A 20,736-nucleotide genomic window follows, 5' to 3' on the forward strand; every position below is an offset into this window, starting at 1 on the left:
ATATAAAGAGTGGTTTGATTCAACTAAGTATGGTAGCAAATGCGAGTCTTTAAGGCAGTATAGAGATGTGGTCAATAAAAATATCAATCTGTCATTTCACAAACCCCGGCCGCCGGAAATACAAGAAAACTTTGAAAATCACATCAAGAACAAAAAATTGTCTAGATCTTTAAAACAGAACGATAAACATAACGCACAAAATAATCCTAAAATATTTTGTGCTACATTTGATTTACAGAAAGTGTTGCTAGCTCCTAGTGGTGAAATTAGCTTATTTTATTATTGTAAGCGATTGAAAGTTCATAATTTATCTGTTTTTGATATTGGGCACTTGGTTGGTACCTGTTATTTGTGGAATGAACAAATAGCCATGAAGGGTTCAAAGGAAATAGCTAGCTGTATTTACGATATTATTAAACTTAAGACTAAAGAGGGCTGTGATGACTTTAGACTTTGGTCAAATAATTGTACTGGCCAAAATAGAAATAGGATAATGTTTTTTATGTACCTCTATGCAGCTAAACAGCTTAGTATTGATATTAAACACACTTTCCTTGAAAAAGGACATACACAGAATGAGGGTGATTCCATACATGCCACAATTGAGAAAGCTTCAAGATATAATTCAATGATTATTACTACTGATAATGATGACAACGAGTGATTTTGTTTTGTTTTTTAAATGTTTAATTTCTGCATTTAAGGATTTTATTAATTTTGACTTTATTATTTTTTCCTCTTAGGCCGTGTACTAAGAACCTTTAATTATGTTAAATATATTTTTATTTTTATAAGTTTGTTGATTTCCAACGTGATTTTGAAAAGGTTTTTACATTTAGTATTGATTAAAAAAAAAAAGATGTTAATATTTTTTATTTATTTTTTTTATTTTTGTGACCTAACTGAGGGTTAATAATTTTATAACACTAAATAAAATAACGTATAAGTGTCAATGTGTAATATATCATAAAGTTATTATATAATTATTATCAATTTAAGTTATCTATTTATTTTAAACCTTTTTTTTATAAATATGTATACCTTAAAAAATTTAAAATACGCGTTCTTTTAAAATTAGTTTTTGGCGAGTAAATCGACCAAAATGACTGATTGGCCTTTTTATTATTATTTTATCTGTATATTACTATACAAAAAAGTCACGTATATAGTCATATCTACGTTAACTAAAAAACTAATAATACATAAATAAATAAAACTAGCTAAAAAAATTAACATTAGGTGTCATAATAACTGTGCAAAATTTTAATAACATAAGTTGAAGCATGTAAAAATTATAACCAATTGAAACTTTGAGAGCGTCTACTGAAAAGTTATCAATTTTCATATTGGCCGTTATACATAGGACCCATCGATATACTCTATAATATATTTTTTTAATAATCTATCTAACTCAAAGAGTATTAAAATTGGATAGTTATTCGTATTAACTCTTTTTCAAAAATCGAGTACTCATCGATCTCCACGTTTTAAAGTCCAAGGAAGCCATTTACTGTTTGACGTCTGGCCGTGTGTGTGTTGTGTAGAACTGATTAGATTTTGGAGGCAATCGGTCGAGCTGTTCCGAATACATTCTAAAAATAAACATGGAAATGTTCTTTTTTTTTCAAATCATTGCTATTTTTTTGTAATAGATTACTGTTTTCAACTTCAACGGCTACTTACAAAAATACATTTTTTCCAAACTACCTACATCTTCTATATGCCGGTCTGGATAGGTATCACTACCTCATTCCATATTCTACATATTAGCCGCAATACTTATATTGTTGGGTTCCGGTTTGAAGTTCGCGCAAGTTCACAGGCGACAAGGTGTATATAAGTGGAAATAAAAACACATAACCTACCTTATATACGAAAGCAATATGCGTCAATTGTAATTATTTCTACCTTACCTAAATACTGGAGTAAGTCATCCTTATCAAAGATAAGTAGTGACCATAGACCTAAATAAAACAGACACGGCAATAAACTCGTTTCATTAATAGCCGAATTAATTTTATCATTAATTATAATAATTAACACTGTAATTATTACTTACATAAAAATATTTTTAATGTCAGTTTATTTTCAATGTTTCTAGATAAGATATATAAAGTAATATATACTGTTACGTGAGAAGTATTTCACTTTTAAGCTTTCGAATTAAATTTTAAGGTATATTTATGTCGAGCACGACGTTTAAAGTTTACGTTGAAGTGAAGTTTTCTGACGCCAAAACGACCTACTGTCGCCTGTATGACACGTTACACGCACTTCATTTTGTTTATTAATTAGTTTTTTTTTTGTAGTCAAATCGTGGTCCATAATTTAATATTATTATCGAAAGCAAAGATGAGAGTCACGTGGTAATTTTATTAATATAATAGACATGAAGAGGCTTATTATCTTACATCAATACTAATATTAGTAAAGATGTAATAACTCTGTATGTCTATCTGTCTGTATGTTGCTCTTTCGCGGTCGAATCTCTGAACCGAATTTCATGTGGTATGAAGCCAGTCCAAACTCCAAGCAAAGACATGGACTTTGGCTTGTCTGGAAGAGATGGCTAATTAGCCATAAGTCCGCCCGTTGTAGAACACATAAATTATATATTTATTTATTTATATATATTTTGTCCTAAAATTTCTGTATTTTACGTTTGTGGCGTACAGTAAAGTATATTAAATATTAACTATTTTATGTCTAAGACTTGACGACCAAGCCCTTAAACGCGAGCGCAGCCGCCAGAGACAACTGGTTGTATACATGATATATACAATTATTATTGTGTAATGACTAAATCAGTACTTACATTAACATACTCAAACACAGTTGACCGTCATTACTTATTTATAGATGCATTTAAATGATAATGGTTAAATATTCATACATAATTTTTATATAATTTACGTGAAAATAATTGAATTCATCTGAAGATATTTTTATGATATGAGATTTATCGAATGAAGTATTATGGATTTTGTGCAAACGTGAATCTTAAACTACAGATTATTATAAACGAAATACCGCTGACAGACTCATCGCGAGATATCCGATACTACAAATCCGATTGCCTTGAACTTTAGCACTGTTACTTCTATCACGGCATAGACGCTCACTAAGAAAGGAATGACAATTTCAACTTCAAGTGGGTAAGGGAGGTGTAACTTTGTATCAATCACACCCGAACGAAGTCGGCACAAACATCTAGTTTTATCATAACTTTCAAAGACTTTCAAACAGATATCATGGTAAATATGGTTAAAATATTAGTATATCGACATTTGCAATTAGAACTAAGATTTCTTTACAAATCACATAAATTAAAATTGACCTCAAACCTGACTTAATTATATATTGTATAACTTTAAAACCAAAATGTCAAAAACATCGTTGTCTCATTCTAATGTTTATAAATACACCATTAGAGCGAAGAGCGTCACAAATAATTTAATCACTTTAAATAACTAAGGTGAGAGCCTTAGTTTTTGCTCTGAAGACATTTGAAAATCAATGTAACAATCTAAGGACAATATTAAAGATAATAGAATAATTTGCCAATTCTAAACATTTCTAATCTAAGACACAAAATAGATTTCGTTGAAGGAAATTGATAAGAAACGCCGTCACTCTGATACTTGTCACTCGATTAAACAGTCGATTTAAACATAACGCGTACGTGAATGTTTAGTGTAGTGTTATTATTAATGTAATTCATGTGGTAACACATTATGTCTACGTCGAGAGGTATGTCTATATTTTTTAGTGTTATTTAGACGTGTTACATTTCTTAGACGTTATAATTATTCACTAACGAAAGTGTTAAACTTAACACGAAGATTTATTATTTATGGTAATATGCAGTAACTTAAAGTGTCCCATAGCTAGCCACGCTGCCAATGCAGGTTGGCGGGAACACATGTGGCCGAATTCATAGCGGGACATGCATCCTCGCGATGTTTTCCGTCATCTTCGAATATGGGATGTATTATAATCACACGATAAATAACGGTGTCAGATTCCCTAGATTATAATACCAGTGCAATGCGTAATTATTAAAAGTTTTTCCACTTTAGATAAAATCAAATTTTTATTTTACATTTCAGTGTATATTCTATTATGTATTTAATTATGATTCTGTGCTACGCAAATTAATGGTTATTGAATCGGTGTAAACAAAACGGCCTATCTTGTAATATGTATCGGGACATCTCTATCGACACTCCCCCCCTTAACTGATATGTGTATGCCGATTGAATTATCGTAACAGCGATCGCATTTGTAATCATATCGACTCCTAAGATGGTACAAATATGTATTTTGTTATTTGTTACATTAACAATATATCTACATATTTAACATGCATGACAGACAGGATGGCGTATATTTTTTTTTATGGTATAGGTTGGCAGACGAGCAAACGGGCCGCCTGATGGTATGTGGTCATCGCTCATAGACAATGGCACTGTAAGAAATATTAACCATTCCTTACATCGCCAATGCACCATCAACCTTATTAACTATGTTATGTAGCTTGGGCCTGTAGTTACACTGACTCCTTCAAACCGCAACACAACAATACTAATTATTTATTGCTGTTGAGTGGTATTCGACGGGCTTGTAAGTATTAAGTTAATTGTATATTGTCAATATGTTTAGGGGTGATTAGTAAATAATGTAATTCTTGTTTGAAATTTTAAACTAATAATCACTGAAAGAGAGAAATTTTCATTTAACTAAACAATAATTATAAGAGACAGATAGAGTTTAGGTTGTGCGTTGACATTTGACAGACAGTCAGTAAGGACATTATCTTTTATGAACTAACTCTTAATATTGTAACAACTCGGTCTTAACTCAGAAATAAAATGATGTTTCTTAAGTTTTTTTTTTTAATAATTTTATAATAAATTCAAATCATCTTTTAATCGATGCGCAAAAAAAAATTCGAGAAACAATTTTCCCGCCATTAAGAGTGAGTGAGATCTGTCAATGTCATGTTGCCAGATTTAAAAAGATAATACACAAAATGACAGATACTCGTCTATAATATACAGGTAATAATAATTCGTTTAATATTTAATATCAAGTAGGTAGGGTAGGTGGTTAGAACGCGTGCATCTTAACCGATGATTTCGGGTTCAAACCCAGGCAGGCACCACTGAATTTTCATGCGCTTAATTTGTGTTTATAATTTATCTCGTACTCGGCGGTGAAGAAAAGCATCGTGAGGAAACCTGCATGTGTCTAATTTCAACGAAATTCTGCCACATGTGTATTCCGACAACCGGCATTGGAGCAGCTTGGTGGAATATGCTCCAAAACTTCTCCTCGAAGGGAGAGGAGGCATTTAGCCCAGCAGTGGGAAATTTACAGGCTGCTAATAAATGATAATTAATTACATTCTAATTAAGTCTTACAATATATATCTCGTTCAAGTTCTAGGTATCGAATTGATTTCTGTAACATACGAGGTAATATGAATCATGATTATAAATAATATAATACATAATACCTATTACACACTCATTAACTGGTTTTCATAGAACACATTATAAAGATGCCAGTGCCGAGATATCTCAAGGGTTAGACCATGTGCATCTTAACCGATGATTGCGGATTCAAATCCATTCAAGCACCACTTAAATTCCAAATGCTTTTTTATATAATAATCTACCAATTGTTCCATAACACCAACACCGTCACTTTTTATGTCCATTCAATAAAAAAAAAATGTATATATTTATCAAAAAATATGTAACCAGCTACGGACAATTCCGCGTTGTAAAACAATTATCTCATACCGATAAGTGCAGTAGTAATTACGTGATTGACGAACGAAGAAAAAAAATAAGTCATTTTAAATAAAAACTTAAGCGACCCATCCCGACATCGCCCGGGGGGAAATATAGCACTCAGGAATAACGGCGCTTTCTACAAGTGGATTTGTTTTTATAATTGCAACCTTAGTTCTAGAAATCAGCCCTACATACAAAAAAAATGTACCCCTTCATAATATTAGTAAAGATCTCGTGCTCAGCGGTCAAAATGGCGAGAAAACCTACATGTGTAATAATTTCTAAGAAATTCATCCACAGTAGTGGTAGTAACCGTGGTGGAGTTAGCTCCAGACCTTCTCCTTAAAGGGATACGATACTTTTGCCCAGCACTGGGATATTAACAATTAAGTTTTACGTTAAACTTCTTACTTAAAGCATACAAGCTGTGATGTAAAAACAAAAATCAAATAAACAATTTATTTTATCTAATGATTACCAATAAAATGGTATAAATTGAATTACTCGCTGTTTCCGATGGAATCTACATTCAAATTTGTAGAATCTTTATTCCATACTTAAGTTAAAGATCACATTAATTGATTAAATCTATAAAATGTATATTCTAAAGTATTTTTTCTAAATGTTTACTTAAAATAACCATTTAATTTTAATTTTGATAATTGCTAAGTTACATAATCATAACATAATCAGCCTGTAAATTTCCCACTGCTGGGCTAAGGCCTCCTCTCCCATTGAGGAGAAGGTATGGAGCATATTCGACCACGCTGCTCCAATGCGGGTTGGTGGAATACACATGTGGCAGAATTTCGTTGAAATTAGACACATGCAGATTTCCTCACGATGTTTTCCTTCACCTCCGAGCACGAGATGAATTATAAACATTGCTAAGTTACTTTTATCTAAGGTGATAAGGTTTTAAGTGTGCAGCCATTATCGCAGTTAAAATATCTATCACTAAAAGCCATAACTTCACACAACTCACTTCCATTCCTTAACGAAATTGTATAAAACGGACAAAACAAAAACCTGAGTTCATTGTTGTTTAAAAAATGACACTGTGAATACATTATTTATTAGATCGATTTGTGTTATAAGTTTCGTCGTTATTTAAGAGGCACAGGGAATTCAACTAACAGCCGATTGGGTCTCTTAACGTTGCGTTTATTCAAAAGATCTTTTAGTACTTTCGTACCATTTTCGCTCTCACTAAAATTAATTCTTTGTTAAATTTTAACAATTTAGTAGTGTATCGAATGTTTAATATTACTTATAGTGGTGGTGACCACTTACCATGAGGTGGCCCATATGCTCGTCCGCCAACCATAAAAAAATAGTCCATTTGCGTTTCGGTCGAAGTTGGATCGAAATATAATTAGCAACGTATCGTAACCGTTTCAAATTAGTAGAATTGTCCATCAGTTACGATTGCACTGAGGATTATTTTTATGGAGAATTGAATTAAGTACGTATCGTTCGATATAAGTTCGAATGGCCACCCCCTCAATTTACAGTAAAGATATTCTGTAAGGACAAATTCTAAACTCGATACTGCATTCTCCACAGATAACGAAATGAATCAAAAACAAAACCGTCTCGGAATTTTTCAAGTGACGTCATCAGCGAATTATTGACATAGTATTGAATATTTATTATTGCTATAAATCTTGATCATACATTTATATCGGTCTCATTGTAACTCCGTTTGTTCGTTAAAATGATGTCGATATGTGAGATAGAAAAATCAATGTATAAACATCGTATAGATCCTGAGTACATTAGTGATATCCAATTAGATTACGAGGCCACAAGTCCTGGGATCAGATTCTGCATCGGATAAAACACTTTTGTCACTTGTCCAGAATTGATCACGCAATCGTTTAACATTCAGGCGTTCTTTGTGTCGTGTAGAACTCGAAATGTAGATTCTAGTGAGAACCGACAAGAAACTGAATAATAGACTTTTGTAAGCTATATACTAATTATTACAGCGCCTGGCTATTTCATATCCTATGAGTTATCTACACCGTTGGTTGCCTGGAAGAGATCGCGACTTATCGCGCCAAAATTGTACCGTACTTTTATCAGGCCGTATCCATGTTTTGTATATTTTTTTTCTTTATACAATAAACTATAAAGTACGTATTGTTTTCTAATTTTTTAATGGAATTTCAATATTTATTCTATTTACTTTAGAAAAAATATTCGGGTTCGTTAGTTAAAAAAAAAATGAACCTTAAATCTATTGATGATCTAAGGATCATTTATGTATTTATAAGTGACTAATACAATGATTTCGTGTTGTATGCTCCCGCGCATCTCTATCGCGACCTTGGCTAGAGCAAATATTTATATCCGATTTAGTCACGCGATAACTGTAAACAGGTTATATTCCATAACAATAAAAAAAAACATATTTGAAAATCACTTTGAAACATTTTTAAAAGCAGTTATGAATACTATCAAAGGTGCTTTATAATTGTGATTCACGATAACATTTTAGTTTAAAAAAAAAAAACTTTTAATATATATAAAGATATGTACGTTGTATGTTTCGTGAAGTTCAATTATGTGGAAGAAAGGATTCCCAAGTTTATGTTTGAAAGGTAATGATTATCATGTATAAAATTAACAAATGAGGTTTAGTGTATTTTTAAGTTATTGTATTATAAGTATAGAGAAGTTTGTGATCACCGTGCCTCGTATAGCACGTAAGGCGGTAGTTCCTGTGATTGATGTTTTTTCGATAGTGTCGGATTTCGCATCGCATCCGTATATGAGAGTGAGGGTATAGACAGTTAACTACATCAAGCCCTGGAGTTAGATAACGTGCCTTAATGGCCAGGGTAGATATCGGTCAAGACCAGTGGCGTAGTTAGGTGGGCAAGGGCCCCGTGCATACTAAAATAATCGGCCATCACCCCTCTTTCCACCCCCTCTTTAACTTATATTGCTCTTCAAAATTATAGATAGGTAAAAAAAATCTTGTGAGAAGCGTCGAGGTGTTCCAGCTTCAGGAGCTGGCGATTTGGTTGACCCGCTCTTTACAAAGCTTAGATTAGAGGGCGCCCTTAGCTCCGGGGTCCTGGTGCACTGCACCACCTGGCCCTACAATGGCTACGCCACTGTGGAGGACATGTGACTACTAATCTAATATTGAAGCGGTAACATTTGTTTGTTTGTATGTAGGGGCTAATCCAGATCTAATAGACCAATTCTATATTTTTTTTGTCACTGGTAGAAAGTTATGTATACAGTATGTCCTAAAAAATTGTGAGATATTAACGAACTACTTTTTAAATAATGAAACATTTTATCGTAATAGCTGAATTGATAACACCAAGTTTATATATTATGGTTATATATTTACTTGGTGCTAGGGTTTTGTGCGTGACCGTCTGGATAGGTACCACCCACTCCTCATATATTCTAACGACAAGCAGCAATACTTTGTACTGTTGTGTTCCGGTTTGAAGGATGAGTGAGCCAGTGCAATTACCGGCACAAGAGACATTACATCTTATTTCCAAGGCTGCTGGCGCATTGGTGATGTAAGGAATGATTAATATTTCTTACGTCGCTAATATTTATGGGTGGTACTAGACACTTGCCAACAGACGGGTGGATTGTTTCCTTTCAGATGTAGAGAAGGGTACACCAGAAGAAGATGAGACCTCGACGCCGCTGCTGTCCCCAAACGTAAGCGGCAGATTGCGACCGCTCAGACCGCAGAAACCCCACGTAAAAGGCAATGGGACTTCGTGAGTATCGACAGTAATAAGGTTTAAAATAATATTTATATGTGTTTTCGAAGTTTTTATTCCTATTTTTGAAGTGAAACTTCTCTAAAACGTGGAACGACAAAATAAAATAAAATTTCACTTACCGTTATTGATTGCACATACATTTTCTTTAGTGTACATGTTGGTTTATTGGAACGAAGTCCTTTTACTGAAACGTAATAAAAGCGTTTTGCCCCTCCAAGCTTACCCTCCCCCTACCTTTCTCTTTATATTTTATATGATATTATTTGCTTATTTTAATCCACATTTTTGTAATAACAAGTATTCTCTGCTAATTTATTTTTAGTGTGTATGTTATTTAATAAATAATATATAACTAAAGTAACTTCGGTTCAACCGGGTCCCTAGACACCTGTAAATTTTTTTATATTGTTATTTGTGAGAATTATTAAATTATGTCTGCTGACAGGGGCTATGTCTACGTATAGTGGTTAGAACACTTTTTAACATACCTTTTCTAATTCTTATGAAGTTATTATAGATATATATATTAGTACGAGCCGTGATGTTCAAGTGGTCAGAACGCGTGCATCCGAACCGAGGATTGCGAGTTCAAACTCAGCATCACTGAATTTTAATGTGCACAATTTGTGTTTATAATTAATCTCGTGCTCGCCTTTGAAGGTAAACGTCGTTTGGAACCAGCTTATGTCTATTTCAACTAAATACCACCACATGTGTATCCACCAACCAGCATTGGGTCAGCGTATCGGAATAAGCTCTAAATCTCTCTTACGGGATATTACTTTACTTTCTTCATTTTTAAAGAAGTTATTTAACAAAAACAAAACATACTTCCAGATCACCCTCCCGTCATCATGCTTTAAAAAAGCTGAAGTTGGAACCGCCATCGGTAATATCGACACCGGACGACACGCCAGCTCCAGATACAGCTGAGTGGCCCAAGAAATGGAGACGAAGTGACAGGAGGCTAAGGCGACTCAACACTGAATTACTAGAAGCGATCGAGGCTCATAATGTGGAAGAAATTGAAAGGTAAAAGAAATACAATTGGATATTCTACCACCAGACACCAATACTGAGTAAAGTTAGGTTCGACGGACGGATAAATGGGCCGCTTGATTGTAAGTATTCACCAGTACCCATAGACATTGGGGTTTTTGAAATTTTAACCATTCCTAACATCGGTATTGCGCCCCCAACCTTGGGAACAAATACGTCTCTTGTGTCTGTAACAAAAGACTCCCCAGATGGACTTGCACAATGTACTTCTACCGAGTAAAGGTCCAATTAGAATGTCAATGTATATGGTGATGAGTACTTACCACCAGGTACAACATTTGCTCACTTAACTATGTATACACTCACCTAATTAGTATATGATAAATATATATAATTCAGGTTGCTGAGAGGCGGCGCGAACGCAAACGCAACATGTCGTCTCGACCTCGTATCGGCTTGCCACGTAGCAGCCCTAGAAGGAGGCGATGCCTTGGAACTTCTCGTCAAGTATGGTGCAGAGAAGCACAGATACGATCGACTTGGTCGAACACCACTACACTTGGCCGCTTACGCTGGAAACGCGAGACAGATGGCGGTACTATTGGATTTCCCTGAAGGTATGTCGATAATTTTAAGAACAATTGTGTCAGGGTTCATACTTTAGGCAAGAATCAGATAATTGCTTAATAAACCTACATATATTTAATTTAACACTGTAACATGGAGATTCGAAAGTGCTTTTATGAACCAACTTAAAGACGTAATATTTCAAATCCGAATGAATGTTCAAAACACAACTTATTTTGAAGTCTTATTAAAACGAAAGGACCTTTTTTTCTGAATATATTAGATGCTACTCGATTCCTTAATATCTAAATTAAAAATCAATAAAAATATTTAAATTTTTGATCAGAATTAAAATTCATAAAATAAAACATGACCACAAAGTATTTATTGTAAATTGAATCTAAGAAATGATACGAAAAATGTCAATGTAAAATCTTAATATGCCACATTTTAAAATTTGTCATGATATCCATAAACTCTTGAAACAATAAGGCGCTCTATCAAGATTTTTGGTCCGTCTTAGTGTATGCGTTCATGAATTGTATGCGATTACGTTGCTTAAAATGTACATCTACAAATAAGTCAGACAGACAAACACAAACAAATATACATACACAAATATCCTGATGCTCGCCAGCATCCTAACAAGTTGACAAGGCGGTTAGTTGTACAAGTTTACTTTAGTTATACTTTAAAGCGAATACATTGCATTGCGTTACGCACACATACAAATTATAATACAAAAGTTAATATTGTAATGATTTTTAAGAAAGGTAAAATTTTTGGAATGGGTATGAATGTCGTCATGTGTCCTCGATGTAATTTTTTCAACCGCGTCTCATGACGACGATCAAATGAAATTCGTGATCGGGTGCCACCACAGCCTCCGATTTCCTTGACACCAATCGCAGGACCATTAATTCATCCGTTACATCCTGCAAACAACACCGACAATTGATGGCAACATTTTAATTTGTCTAATCCTATTAACGAAACAAATATCAAAAGTGATATATTGGTACAATTCATAGTTAATATACCTATGTATATGAGTAGGCAGACGTATAAATGGGCCAAAAGTATAGTGGCTAATAGTAACTTATCCAGCAGTACGATTGGGAGTCATTGTTAAATTAAATAATTTATTAACTAAATGAATTCTTACGATTTCCTTCAAAGCATTGGATGCGTGATGTGACAAATTCCTCATATGCGTTGAGTACGTGGCCGCTGTCAAACTGTCCAATGTTGTTGTTTCCGGAAAACCTACATCAGACGACGTTAAGTTCAATTAAATAATAACAATAATCATACTTTATTGTTATCCATTACGTACGTATTACAAAAAGTACCCCGACTCCTGAACTGGTGTCACACATGCGTCAGAAATTTCTTCCCTTTCATAAAATTATTACAGAGTATTACAATATTTGTTATTTATAAAAATAGACAAAAAGTCGATAGAAAATATTTAAAGTAGATACGACGTACAGAAAGCAAAACTGCTAAATACGATCTTTATTCCTTTTAGATGGTGCAAAGTTTAAACGTTCTAACCTTCACAGTTAACTATGATAGAGCCGACGACATTGCCATTTTCGTTAATTCTCGTCATTGTGTTCGTCGCCAGCGGTCCCTTTGGTAATCAAAACACAAATAGGTTATATTCTCGTGTATTTTACATTTATCATATTTTTTAGATTTAATCTGTCACAAATAATATGTAAAAATAAGGAACCTGTAGGGGAACCTACTGCTGGACATTAGCAGATCTTCTGGGTAGTGGCGATTATCTTGTAAAGAACTTCTCTTTAAGGATAAAAGTGAGAGTTATTCCACCAGGGTTCTCGAGTGCAGTTTAGTAAAAACTTATTGATAATTTCTTTTTCTTTTGTTAGATGGATTAGCAAATGGACCATTGGATGGTAAATGGTCACCCCCACCCATAGGCAATGATACTTCAAGAAATATTTATCATTCTTATCTCCAATGCGCCACCAATCTTGGGAACTGAGATGTTATATCATTTGGGCTTACAGTTACACTGGCTCATTCACCCTTCAAACCGGAATACAACAATACTAAATATTGCTGTTGTACGGTAGAATATATGATAAGTGGGTGGTTCCTACCCAGAAGGCCCTACACAAAACCCTACCACGAAGTATATCATCATCCGACCCTTACAAGTTTCATTACTATGTTTTTCATAACCAAACACGAGTTGATTTATAAAAACCAATCAAATACATGATAAATCTTGCCAGGCTAACTCAGCTCAAGGACATTATTTTACAAGATTTAAATAAAACAAATTAAAAATATTTACGTTTCCGTAATTAACATAAAATAATGTTAGTCTATTAATTAACTTATCAAGACTACACTTTGGGACTTTTATAAAGGACATAATTATAGTCTATTCGAATCACAAGAGGACAATAGCCAAAAAAACAACATTTGACGACGAATCGACGCGATACTATTGGTCGAGGGCTTGAAGAAGCTGTTATAGTCATAATGGGTTTACAAAAAATGGCGTTTTGACCGTCGACGAAATTGTCATCGGAAATTCGGAAGTAAAATTAAACTGGATAATAGTATTTTATTATATTTATACCAATGAAGAACTGTTAGTGGTGCACAATATAGCTGAGCTATTAGTAAATCGCGTAGCATACGTAAAACTAAGGTTTGTTTATCTTCGATTCAATTTATTCGTTTGGAGTGAACTATAGGTACAAACCATTTGGCACGAAAAAAAGTTGTCACGGACAGAAAAGCTGTGAACAGATCTTTCGAAGTAAACAGAGTGAGAGTATTAAGTTGTTTTGCAGTGCAGCTTCTTAATTAAAGTGGAGGATAAAAGTTTAAAAGGCCAATAACGTTTTACAATTTAAAATTTACGACTCTCTTAAACCACGAAACGCGTTACACTTTTAGGGATACTTACCATAAAATTCTGGGCTATTTCCATGATTTAGTGTAAGAAAGCTCTAAAGTCTTATAAAAGCTTCGACTTTTATGAAAATTCTCTGTAATTTATGTAAATAAATGTATTCCTCTGCGTCAATCAAGTGTCAAAATAGTCATAAAATTATGATTAATATCGCTCTAATATAGCCAGTACTTTAATTATGGTAATCAGAGAATTGCCTGTTTACTTAAATAGTAAAATACGTTATTATAATTAAATAAATAAGTATTGGACAACATCACATACATTACTCTGATCCCAATGTAAGCAGCTAAAGCACTTGTGTTATGGAAAATCAGAAGTAACGACGGTACCACATACACCCAGACCCAAGACTAAATATAGAAAACTAATGAACTTTTTCTACATCGACTCGGCCGGGAATCGAACCCGGGACCTCGGAGTGGCGTACCCATGAAAACCGGTGTACACACCACTCGACCACGGAGGTCGTTATTATTTACATCGATTTTTTTATGTATCAAAGAACCTATGTTAATAGAACATTAAGCAGTTGAAAAAAAGCAATTAATATTTCTCTGATATATGGTACATTTCATACAATTTATCCTGGTTGTTCTGGTGGCTAAATATAACACAGCAGAATCTTAGTATCACCTATAAAAGTTACTATTATTCCGTTGAAAAATTCTCAGTAACAGCCCGAAGTTTAGTAGTTGGAAGTGACTAAAATCGGTCAAGACGACATCAAATTCGAGGAACAAATATGGTTACCTATAAACATGTACCCATTATTTTAGCGTAAAGTAAAAGCACTTAGATACAGATTACAAATTATGGTTAAACAAATTGTTTTCAATCTTTCTCACCCTGGCTCTGACGTAAAGAGTTTAAAAAGTTAAGAAATCTTTCATTTTAGATATGCAAAGACGTGTAGACAACGACGACATGTCATCAGAAGCCGAAGAAGAAGTTAAGAAGATAAGCAAACTGACCAAAGAAATGGTCAATATGCGCTGTGACTTAGGCGATGTGGACATCATACTACCCAAGGCCTGGAAAGACAACATCGATCACAATTGCATGGACATCAAAGGGACTGTGAGTCAACAATAATATGTATAAGGAATTGAAAATTTCCCCAACATTTTTCAAGTTAAAATGAATCGTTACCTCTTGATAAGTGGTCATTACCGAGAGGTAAAGATTCGTTAATCATTCAATAGTGAGATACCATGTCCCTTGTGTTACACTGACTCACATTTCAAACCGAAACATAACAGAACTTTTATGTTAATAAGTATTGCTGTTTGGTGCTAGAACATGTGATGAGTGGGTGCTAGTTGTGGTGGTAGATGGGCTTGAATAAAGCCACTACATACTAAAATATTTTACGACTAATAATTCTGTGTACATCTCTTTTATAAAACTTGAATGAAAAGGAAATAAAAATTAAACTCCTTAATTTCAGTTACCATTATTACAACCGGGCTGGACACCTCTCCATGTTGCCGCGTCGTGCGCCCGCAGACATTGTACTAGATTGCTGTTAGCAGCTGGGGCTGATCCTAATGTTCTTGACGTCAAGGGCCAGAGTCCTTTAGATGTAGCTGGTCTAGCACATTATCACGACAAAGATATTAACCCTTCAAAGTAAATATGTCTTAGGCTGTCTGTCTTCTATAATATTTGAATTTATATCCAATTTCTGTAATAAAAACTATTAATATATTTGTAGTTTTACAGAGGTTGTGAAAATGCTCCTAAATGCTGGTAGCCAATTTAATAGCATGAAGGGTAGTGGTTTCAATGTGGACACACCTTTACATATTGCTGCTGAGCTAGGTAATATCGATTGCATTAAAGAACTCTTGGATGCTGGCGTATCTATAACTTGTCTTAATTCTTCTGGACAAACGCCTTTACATGTATGCGTTAAGAATGAATTAGAAGAACCATTGCAGGTATTTAAGAAATAATTTAAACCATATTTCTATATCAACGTAATTCAGTACTAATATGTAATAATAATTCTACCAATGTTCTAGATTTTAGCCAATTATGCAACGAAGGATATTAATCCTTTAACAGCGATGGTAGATGTTAAAGATAAGGATGGATATACTGTTTTACAAGCAGCTGTTAGGGCTGCGTGGGTGCCAGGCGTATGCATTGCTTTAGAATCGGGAGCAGATGTAACGATGAAGGTACCATATTTTCTGTAAATACCAAACTCTTTACTTGACTTAAATCACATTCAACCAATTCACAAATAGTCTTGTGCTCAAAATATAAAGTGAAATAAAAAAATATTAATACGCTTCAACTTCCTTGAGGTAGTTATTTAAAAGTAGATGTTTATCATCAAGAAATTACGTTCTGGATTGAGCATATACATATTTTTTATATTATTGTATACGAACAGCTTTATCAAACTTAATTTCTTTAAATTCATATTTTTATGTTTAATTTAAGAACGGTATAATATTTACAAATTCAAATCTTATTTTAATAACATAGGCAAACGATGGTGAAACTCCAATACATTCAGCCGCAACGCTTGGAAATTTAGATGTGCTTAACGAAATACTTAGTTTAGCGAAACAGAAAGATTTTATTGATTATCAAAACGAGGAAGGCGAGACACCCTTAATGAAAGCAATAATAAATGGACATTTAAATTGCGTAGAAGCTATCCTTAACGATGGAGCATCAATTAAGTTAACTATGCCAGGTGATATAAACGTATTACATATAGCAGCTGAATACGGACACATAGATATATTAAAATTTTTAATCGAATATGACGAAAATGCAACAGAAGAAATGATAAATGCTGTAACTTCTCCTGACAGAAGAGGATTCGGTCCAATCCATTTCACAGTATTCAACAACAATACTGATTGCTTAATTTACTTAATATCCAAAAACGCAGATATACGTTTAAGAACAACATCGAGTCCTCATAAGTCATCGACACCTTTACATTTAGCAGCGATGAAAAATTATGAAGAAATAGCGAAAATTATTTTAAATAATGACAGAACTACTCTTCATGAAGTTAATAGTCTGGGCTGGTATCCTTTACACACTGCTGGTCACCATGGTAGTAGAGATCTCGTTGCGCTACTTCTGCAAGAAGGAGCTGATCTATCTGGATACACTGATGGACCTAAAAAATATAGAAGAACGGCCATTGATATGATTATAAATAATATATCAAAACCAACAACGTTTTTGGAAGACGTTTTCGATTCCTATATTTCAGCGAATTCAAACAATTTTCAAGATTCCAAGTGCGAAGTAACTGTTGACTACAGGATATTGATGCCTACGATCTGTGAAATGGAACAAATGAAAGTTATAGAGGCTCTTTTAAAAACTGGAAACAGACATGGACAGAGAAGACTTCTAGTACATCCTTTGGTGGAGAGTTTTCTCTATCTTAAATGGAAGGCGTTATTGCCATTTTTCTATACCATAATAGCTGTATATTCTCTCTTTGTGAGTTCGCTAACAATTTTCATCATAGGAGTATTCTTTTACAAGGATACTAACACAAAGCCACCTCCGTTTCTTAATCCAAATATATGGGGATACATAGTTTATACCACTATAGGTTTAATAATAATACAGGTAGGTTTAAGTACTATGATGTTATATACATAAGTGTATAATTCTGAATTACAATTATTCTTAAAACGTTTTATTTTTATAGGAATTATTCTACATGAATATAAAAAGTACAAGATATTTTTTACAACTGGAAACTTGGATAAAATTTTGGTCAATATCTTTATCAGCCGTTCTTCCGCTGACTGTTATCTTTGTCCCATTGACAACAGCCGAATGGCCTAGACATGTAGCGACTTGTGCATTGCTGCTATCATGGATAGAACTTATGTTCCTGCTATCGAGATTTCCAAATTGGGGATACTATGTACTTATGTTTGGGAAAGTTGCCGCAAATGTGATAAAGGTAATGTCACATTTATATTTAACTAAATTTATTGGTATTTACTTATATGTATATATTAGTCGATGTCCTCACCCACAATATCCCAGGTTATCAATAAGAGAGTCTGCGTTTCTGTTTATATTATGCATATTATCTTGTAACAAAAAATTAATAATAATGCATAATTTCATTCCAGATTCTTTTGACCTTTGCATTTTTAGTTATTGGATTCTCGTTAAGTTTTATGATACAATTCCATTCCGAAATACCATTCGACGGTCCTTGGGCTGCCATAGTCAAAACGATGGTCATGATGACGTCAGAATTTGACTACTCAGCCTTATTCGATAAAGAACACACCCAAGAACTAGCTACATCTTTAATTATAGTCAGACTGATCTTTGTAATATTCCTTATTTTGGCTGCAATCGTCCTTATGAATTTAATGGTAGGTGTTGCTGTCAATGACATTAATGATTTAGAAATCTTGGGTAATATTCGAAGACTCGCGAAGCAAGTTGAATTCCTCGGAACATTAGATAACTTAGTATATAACAAATTCGTTGGTAAGATTCTGCCAAACCGTTTAAGTAAAAGTATACGAAATAAAAGAAAAGTTATGGGCGTTATGTCCTTTTGCCCGGGAAAAGCGAGATGGCGAATACACAAATCAATACCAACTCGTATAAGGAATGCTATCATGGACAAAGCTCAGCAACAGAAGAAACAAATGGAAATGGAAACTAACATGGAATCATTTAGAATGAAAATCGACGAAATGTATGAAGCCATTACGAAGAAAAAAGAAATTAAAGAAAAATCAGAAACTATTAGGAAAGAAGTTCGAGGAGTACAAAAACTTAAATATGACGAAATAATTGATCGCCTGAATAATCTAGACGATGGCGTTACTAAAGTTAAGGGTCAAGTTGCTGATTATATAGAAGAAACGAAATGTCCTATAGAAGAGATTAATGTAAAAATGGATCAAATGTCGTTAGAAATGGAAGATATTAAACAATTCTTAAGAAGATTGGAAACTAAACTTGGCAGCTTATAATTACATTTTAAAATTAGAATTAGACCTAAGACCTAAGATTTATAAAAATAAACATTGTTTATGTCGTAACATCTATTGGCACAAAATATTATGCCGTCAAGCTCCTTGTTTGCATCGAGCATACAAGTACAATATACTTAGTTGCTATGTATTATTGTAATAATAAAAAAATATATTATATGAATTTATTTTTCTATACCATAAAATCTTTCAATAATCGTTAATTTTGATGATCTTTCGGGCGTTTGACGCACATTTTTTTCTTGTTCTAATTCATTGTTGTCTATTTATAAATCCGAATATATTGTTACGAGCTCGTTGATAATCAAGTCGTTTATTTGAATGACATTCTAGATCAGTCTTGTTCAATCGATAGAACACATTTAAAATAGATTGCTGTACTTATAAAATTAAATATATATTTTCTTTATATTATTTTATTTAATCGTAATTGGAAACCAACCTATCTGATACACTTACCTATAAATTATATCGTAGCGTCAGAAACTTCAAATATATTGATAAAATATTAGTAAGTTAGAAAGTTTCACTGACACGACGGACTCTCATATATAATTCGAGGTCTCGGTCAGTTTTCTTAAGACAACGTAGCGTCTATCTTACGATCGATTCTGAAGTTTTCATGTCTCTAGAACTTGGAGCATTTAAATTTTACATGACATCGCTGTATGTTCTAGAATTTACGAAACGTACTGAACGGTGAATTATTAAAAGTTTATTTCGTTGAGTATTCTTGAAAATTCAGAGAGAGTACTACGTGTTTTTTTGTTATAATACCAAGACAAGACAGAACAATCAAATCAATGAAGTTAATTGTTTGTTCACTCGGTTCAGCCAATCAGGAGACAATCGATCCAGTGTACGTTAGTGTGTATGCAAATACATACAAAACTGATGTACGAAGTTCGTAAAATGACACAGTCTGAGGAGTTACGATTCAAGCCCAAATTTTGTTATTTTATCAAAATATGTAGGCATATAAGCCCCTTGATGGTGTAGGCTACCACTGTAGATATTGTCATAGTTAGGAATATATACATAACATAGCGTCACTAATTTTAGAACTGTGATGGCCTTGTTCCGTAATTACGCTGGCTCACTCACGCCTCAAACCGGAATACAGCAATACTAAGTATTGCTGTTTGGCGGTAGAATATATGGCCAGTGAGTGGTAACTACCCAAAGGGACTTGCATATAGTCCTACTATGATTATAGGATATATATTTCTATTATATGTATACAGATATAATTAAAAATATATATTTTGTTATATAAGTTTGATGTAGACTTCTACACCTTCATTAAAGTTAACAAGGATGTAGAGTTTTATGTATACTGTTGTATATTATCCTCTTCGTCGTAACTGGTCGTTAGTTAGTTCGTTAGTTCAACAGATGACAATTTGTATACATGCAGAAAGAAAAGATTGATTTTTTAAAAGCTTTTACTAGTTATTTTATAAAACTTAAAATTGAAACTAAATACGCAAAAACTAAGGAACTGATTTTAATGAAACTTTTTGTGATAAGACTTAATGTATGTAGTCTTTTTGAAGTGATAACTTCTTATGGGAGGGTAAACCGCTTCGTTACGTAACGCGTTACGACTCGTAATTGCATTTTTG

The 20,736-nt window shown here is 33.5% G+C and overlaps 2 protein-coding genes across 3 annotated transcripts; one reads left to right on the forward strand and one right to left on the reverse strand.

The window, feature by feature from the left end:
- Positions 1-3,652: 3,652 nt before the first annotated feature.
- On the forward strand, positions 3,653-19,135 carry LOC113396466 (transient receptor potential channel pyrexia-like). 2 transcript variants are annotated; one of them, XM_026634403.2, is made up of 11 exons: positions 3,653-3,750; positions 9,442-9,562; positions 10,406-10,600; positions 10,967-11,184; positions 14,992-15,173; positions 15,544-15,725; positions 15,811-16,036; positions 16,121-16,279; positions 16,593-17,708; positions 17,791-18,051; positions 18,227-19,134. In XM_026634403.2, exons 1-11 carry the CDS (start codon positions 3,735-3,737, stop codon positions 19,088-19,090), a joined length of 3,540 nt encoding a protein of 1,179 aa, XP_026490188.2. In that variant the 5' UTR covers positions 3,653-3,734; the 3' UTR covers positions 19,091-19,134. The 2 variants fall into 2 exon arrangements, with proteins under 2 accessions (XP_026490188.2, XP_026490186.2); XM_026634401.2 differs by lacking the exon at positions 3,653-3,750 and adding an exon at positions 8,344-8,407 and having other exon boundaries at positions 18,227-19,135.
- Positions 11,907-14,202, reverse strand: LOC113396467 (dynein light chain roadblock-type 2-like). Its single transcript, XM_026634404.2, has 4 exons — positions 14,088-14,202; positions 12,692-12,770; positions 12,300-12,400; positions 11,907-12,069 (listed from the first exon to the last, which is right to left on the reverse strand). Exons 1-4 carry the CDS (start codon positions 14,109-14,111, stop codon positions 11,962-11,964), a joined length of 312 nt encoding a protein of 103 aa, XP_026490189.1. The 5' UTR covers positions 14,112-14,202; the 3' UTR covers positions 11,907-11,961.
- Positions 19,136-20,736: the final 1,601 nt, after the last annotated feature.

The sequence above is a fragment of the Vanessa tameamea genome, chromosome 25 (genome assembly GCF_037043105.1).
Source record: "Vanessa tameamea isolate UH-Manoa-2023 chromosome 25, ilVanTame1 primary haplotype, whole genome shotgun sequence".
NCBI classification, from domain to species: Eukaryota; Metazoa; Arthropoda; class Insecta; order Lepidoptera; family Nymphalidae; genus Vanessa; species Vanessa tameamea.

Coding starts and splice junctions, on each gene's coding strand:
- LOC113396466 (XM_026634401.2), top strand. CDS start 8,371: ATGTGGAAGAAAGGATTCCCAAGTTTATGTTTGAAAG. Junction 16,037..16,120: donor AATTAGAAGAACCATTGCAG/GTATTTAAGAAA, acceptor CCAATGTTCTAG/ATTTTAGCCAATTATGCAAC. Junction 18,052..18,226: donor TTGCCGCAAATGTGATAAAG/GTAATGTCACAT, acceptor ATTTCATTCCAG/ATTCTTTTGACCTTTGCATT.
- LOC113396467 (XM_026634404.2), bottom strand. CDS start 14,111: ATGGAAATAGCCCAGAATTTTATG. Junction 12,771..14,087: donor AAATAGCCCAGAATTTTATG/GTAAGTATCCCT, acceptor TGATTACCAAAG/GGACCGCTGGCGACGAACAC. Junction 12,070..12,299: donor CCAATGCTTTGAAGGAAATC/GTAAGAATTCAT, acceptor TGTTGTTTGCAG/GATGTAACGGATGAATTAAT.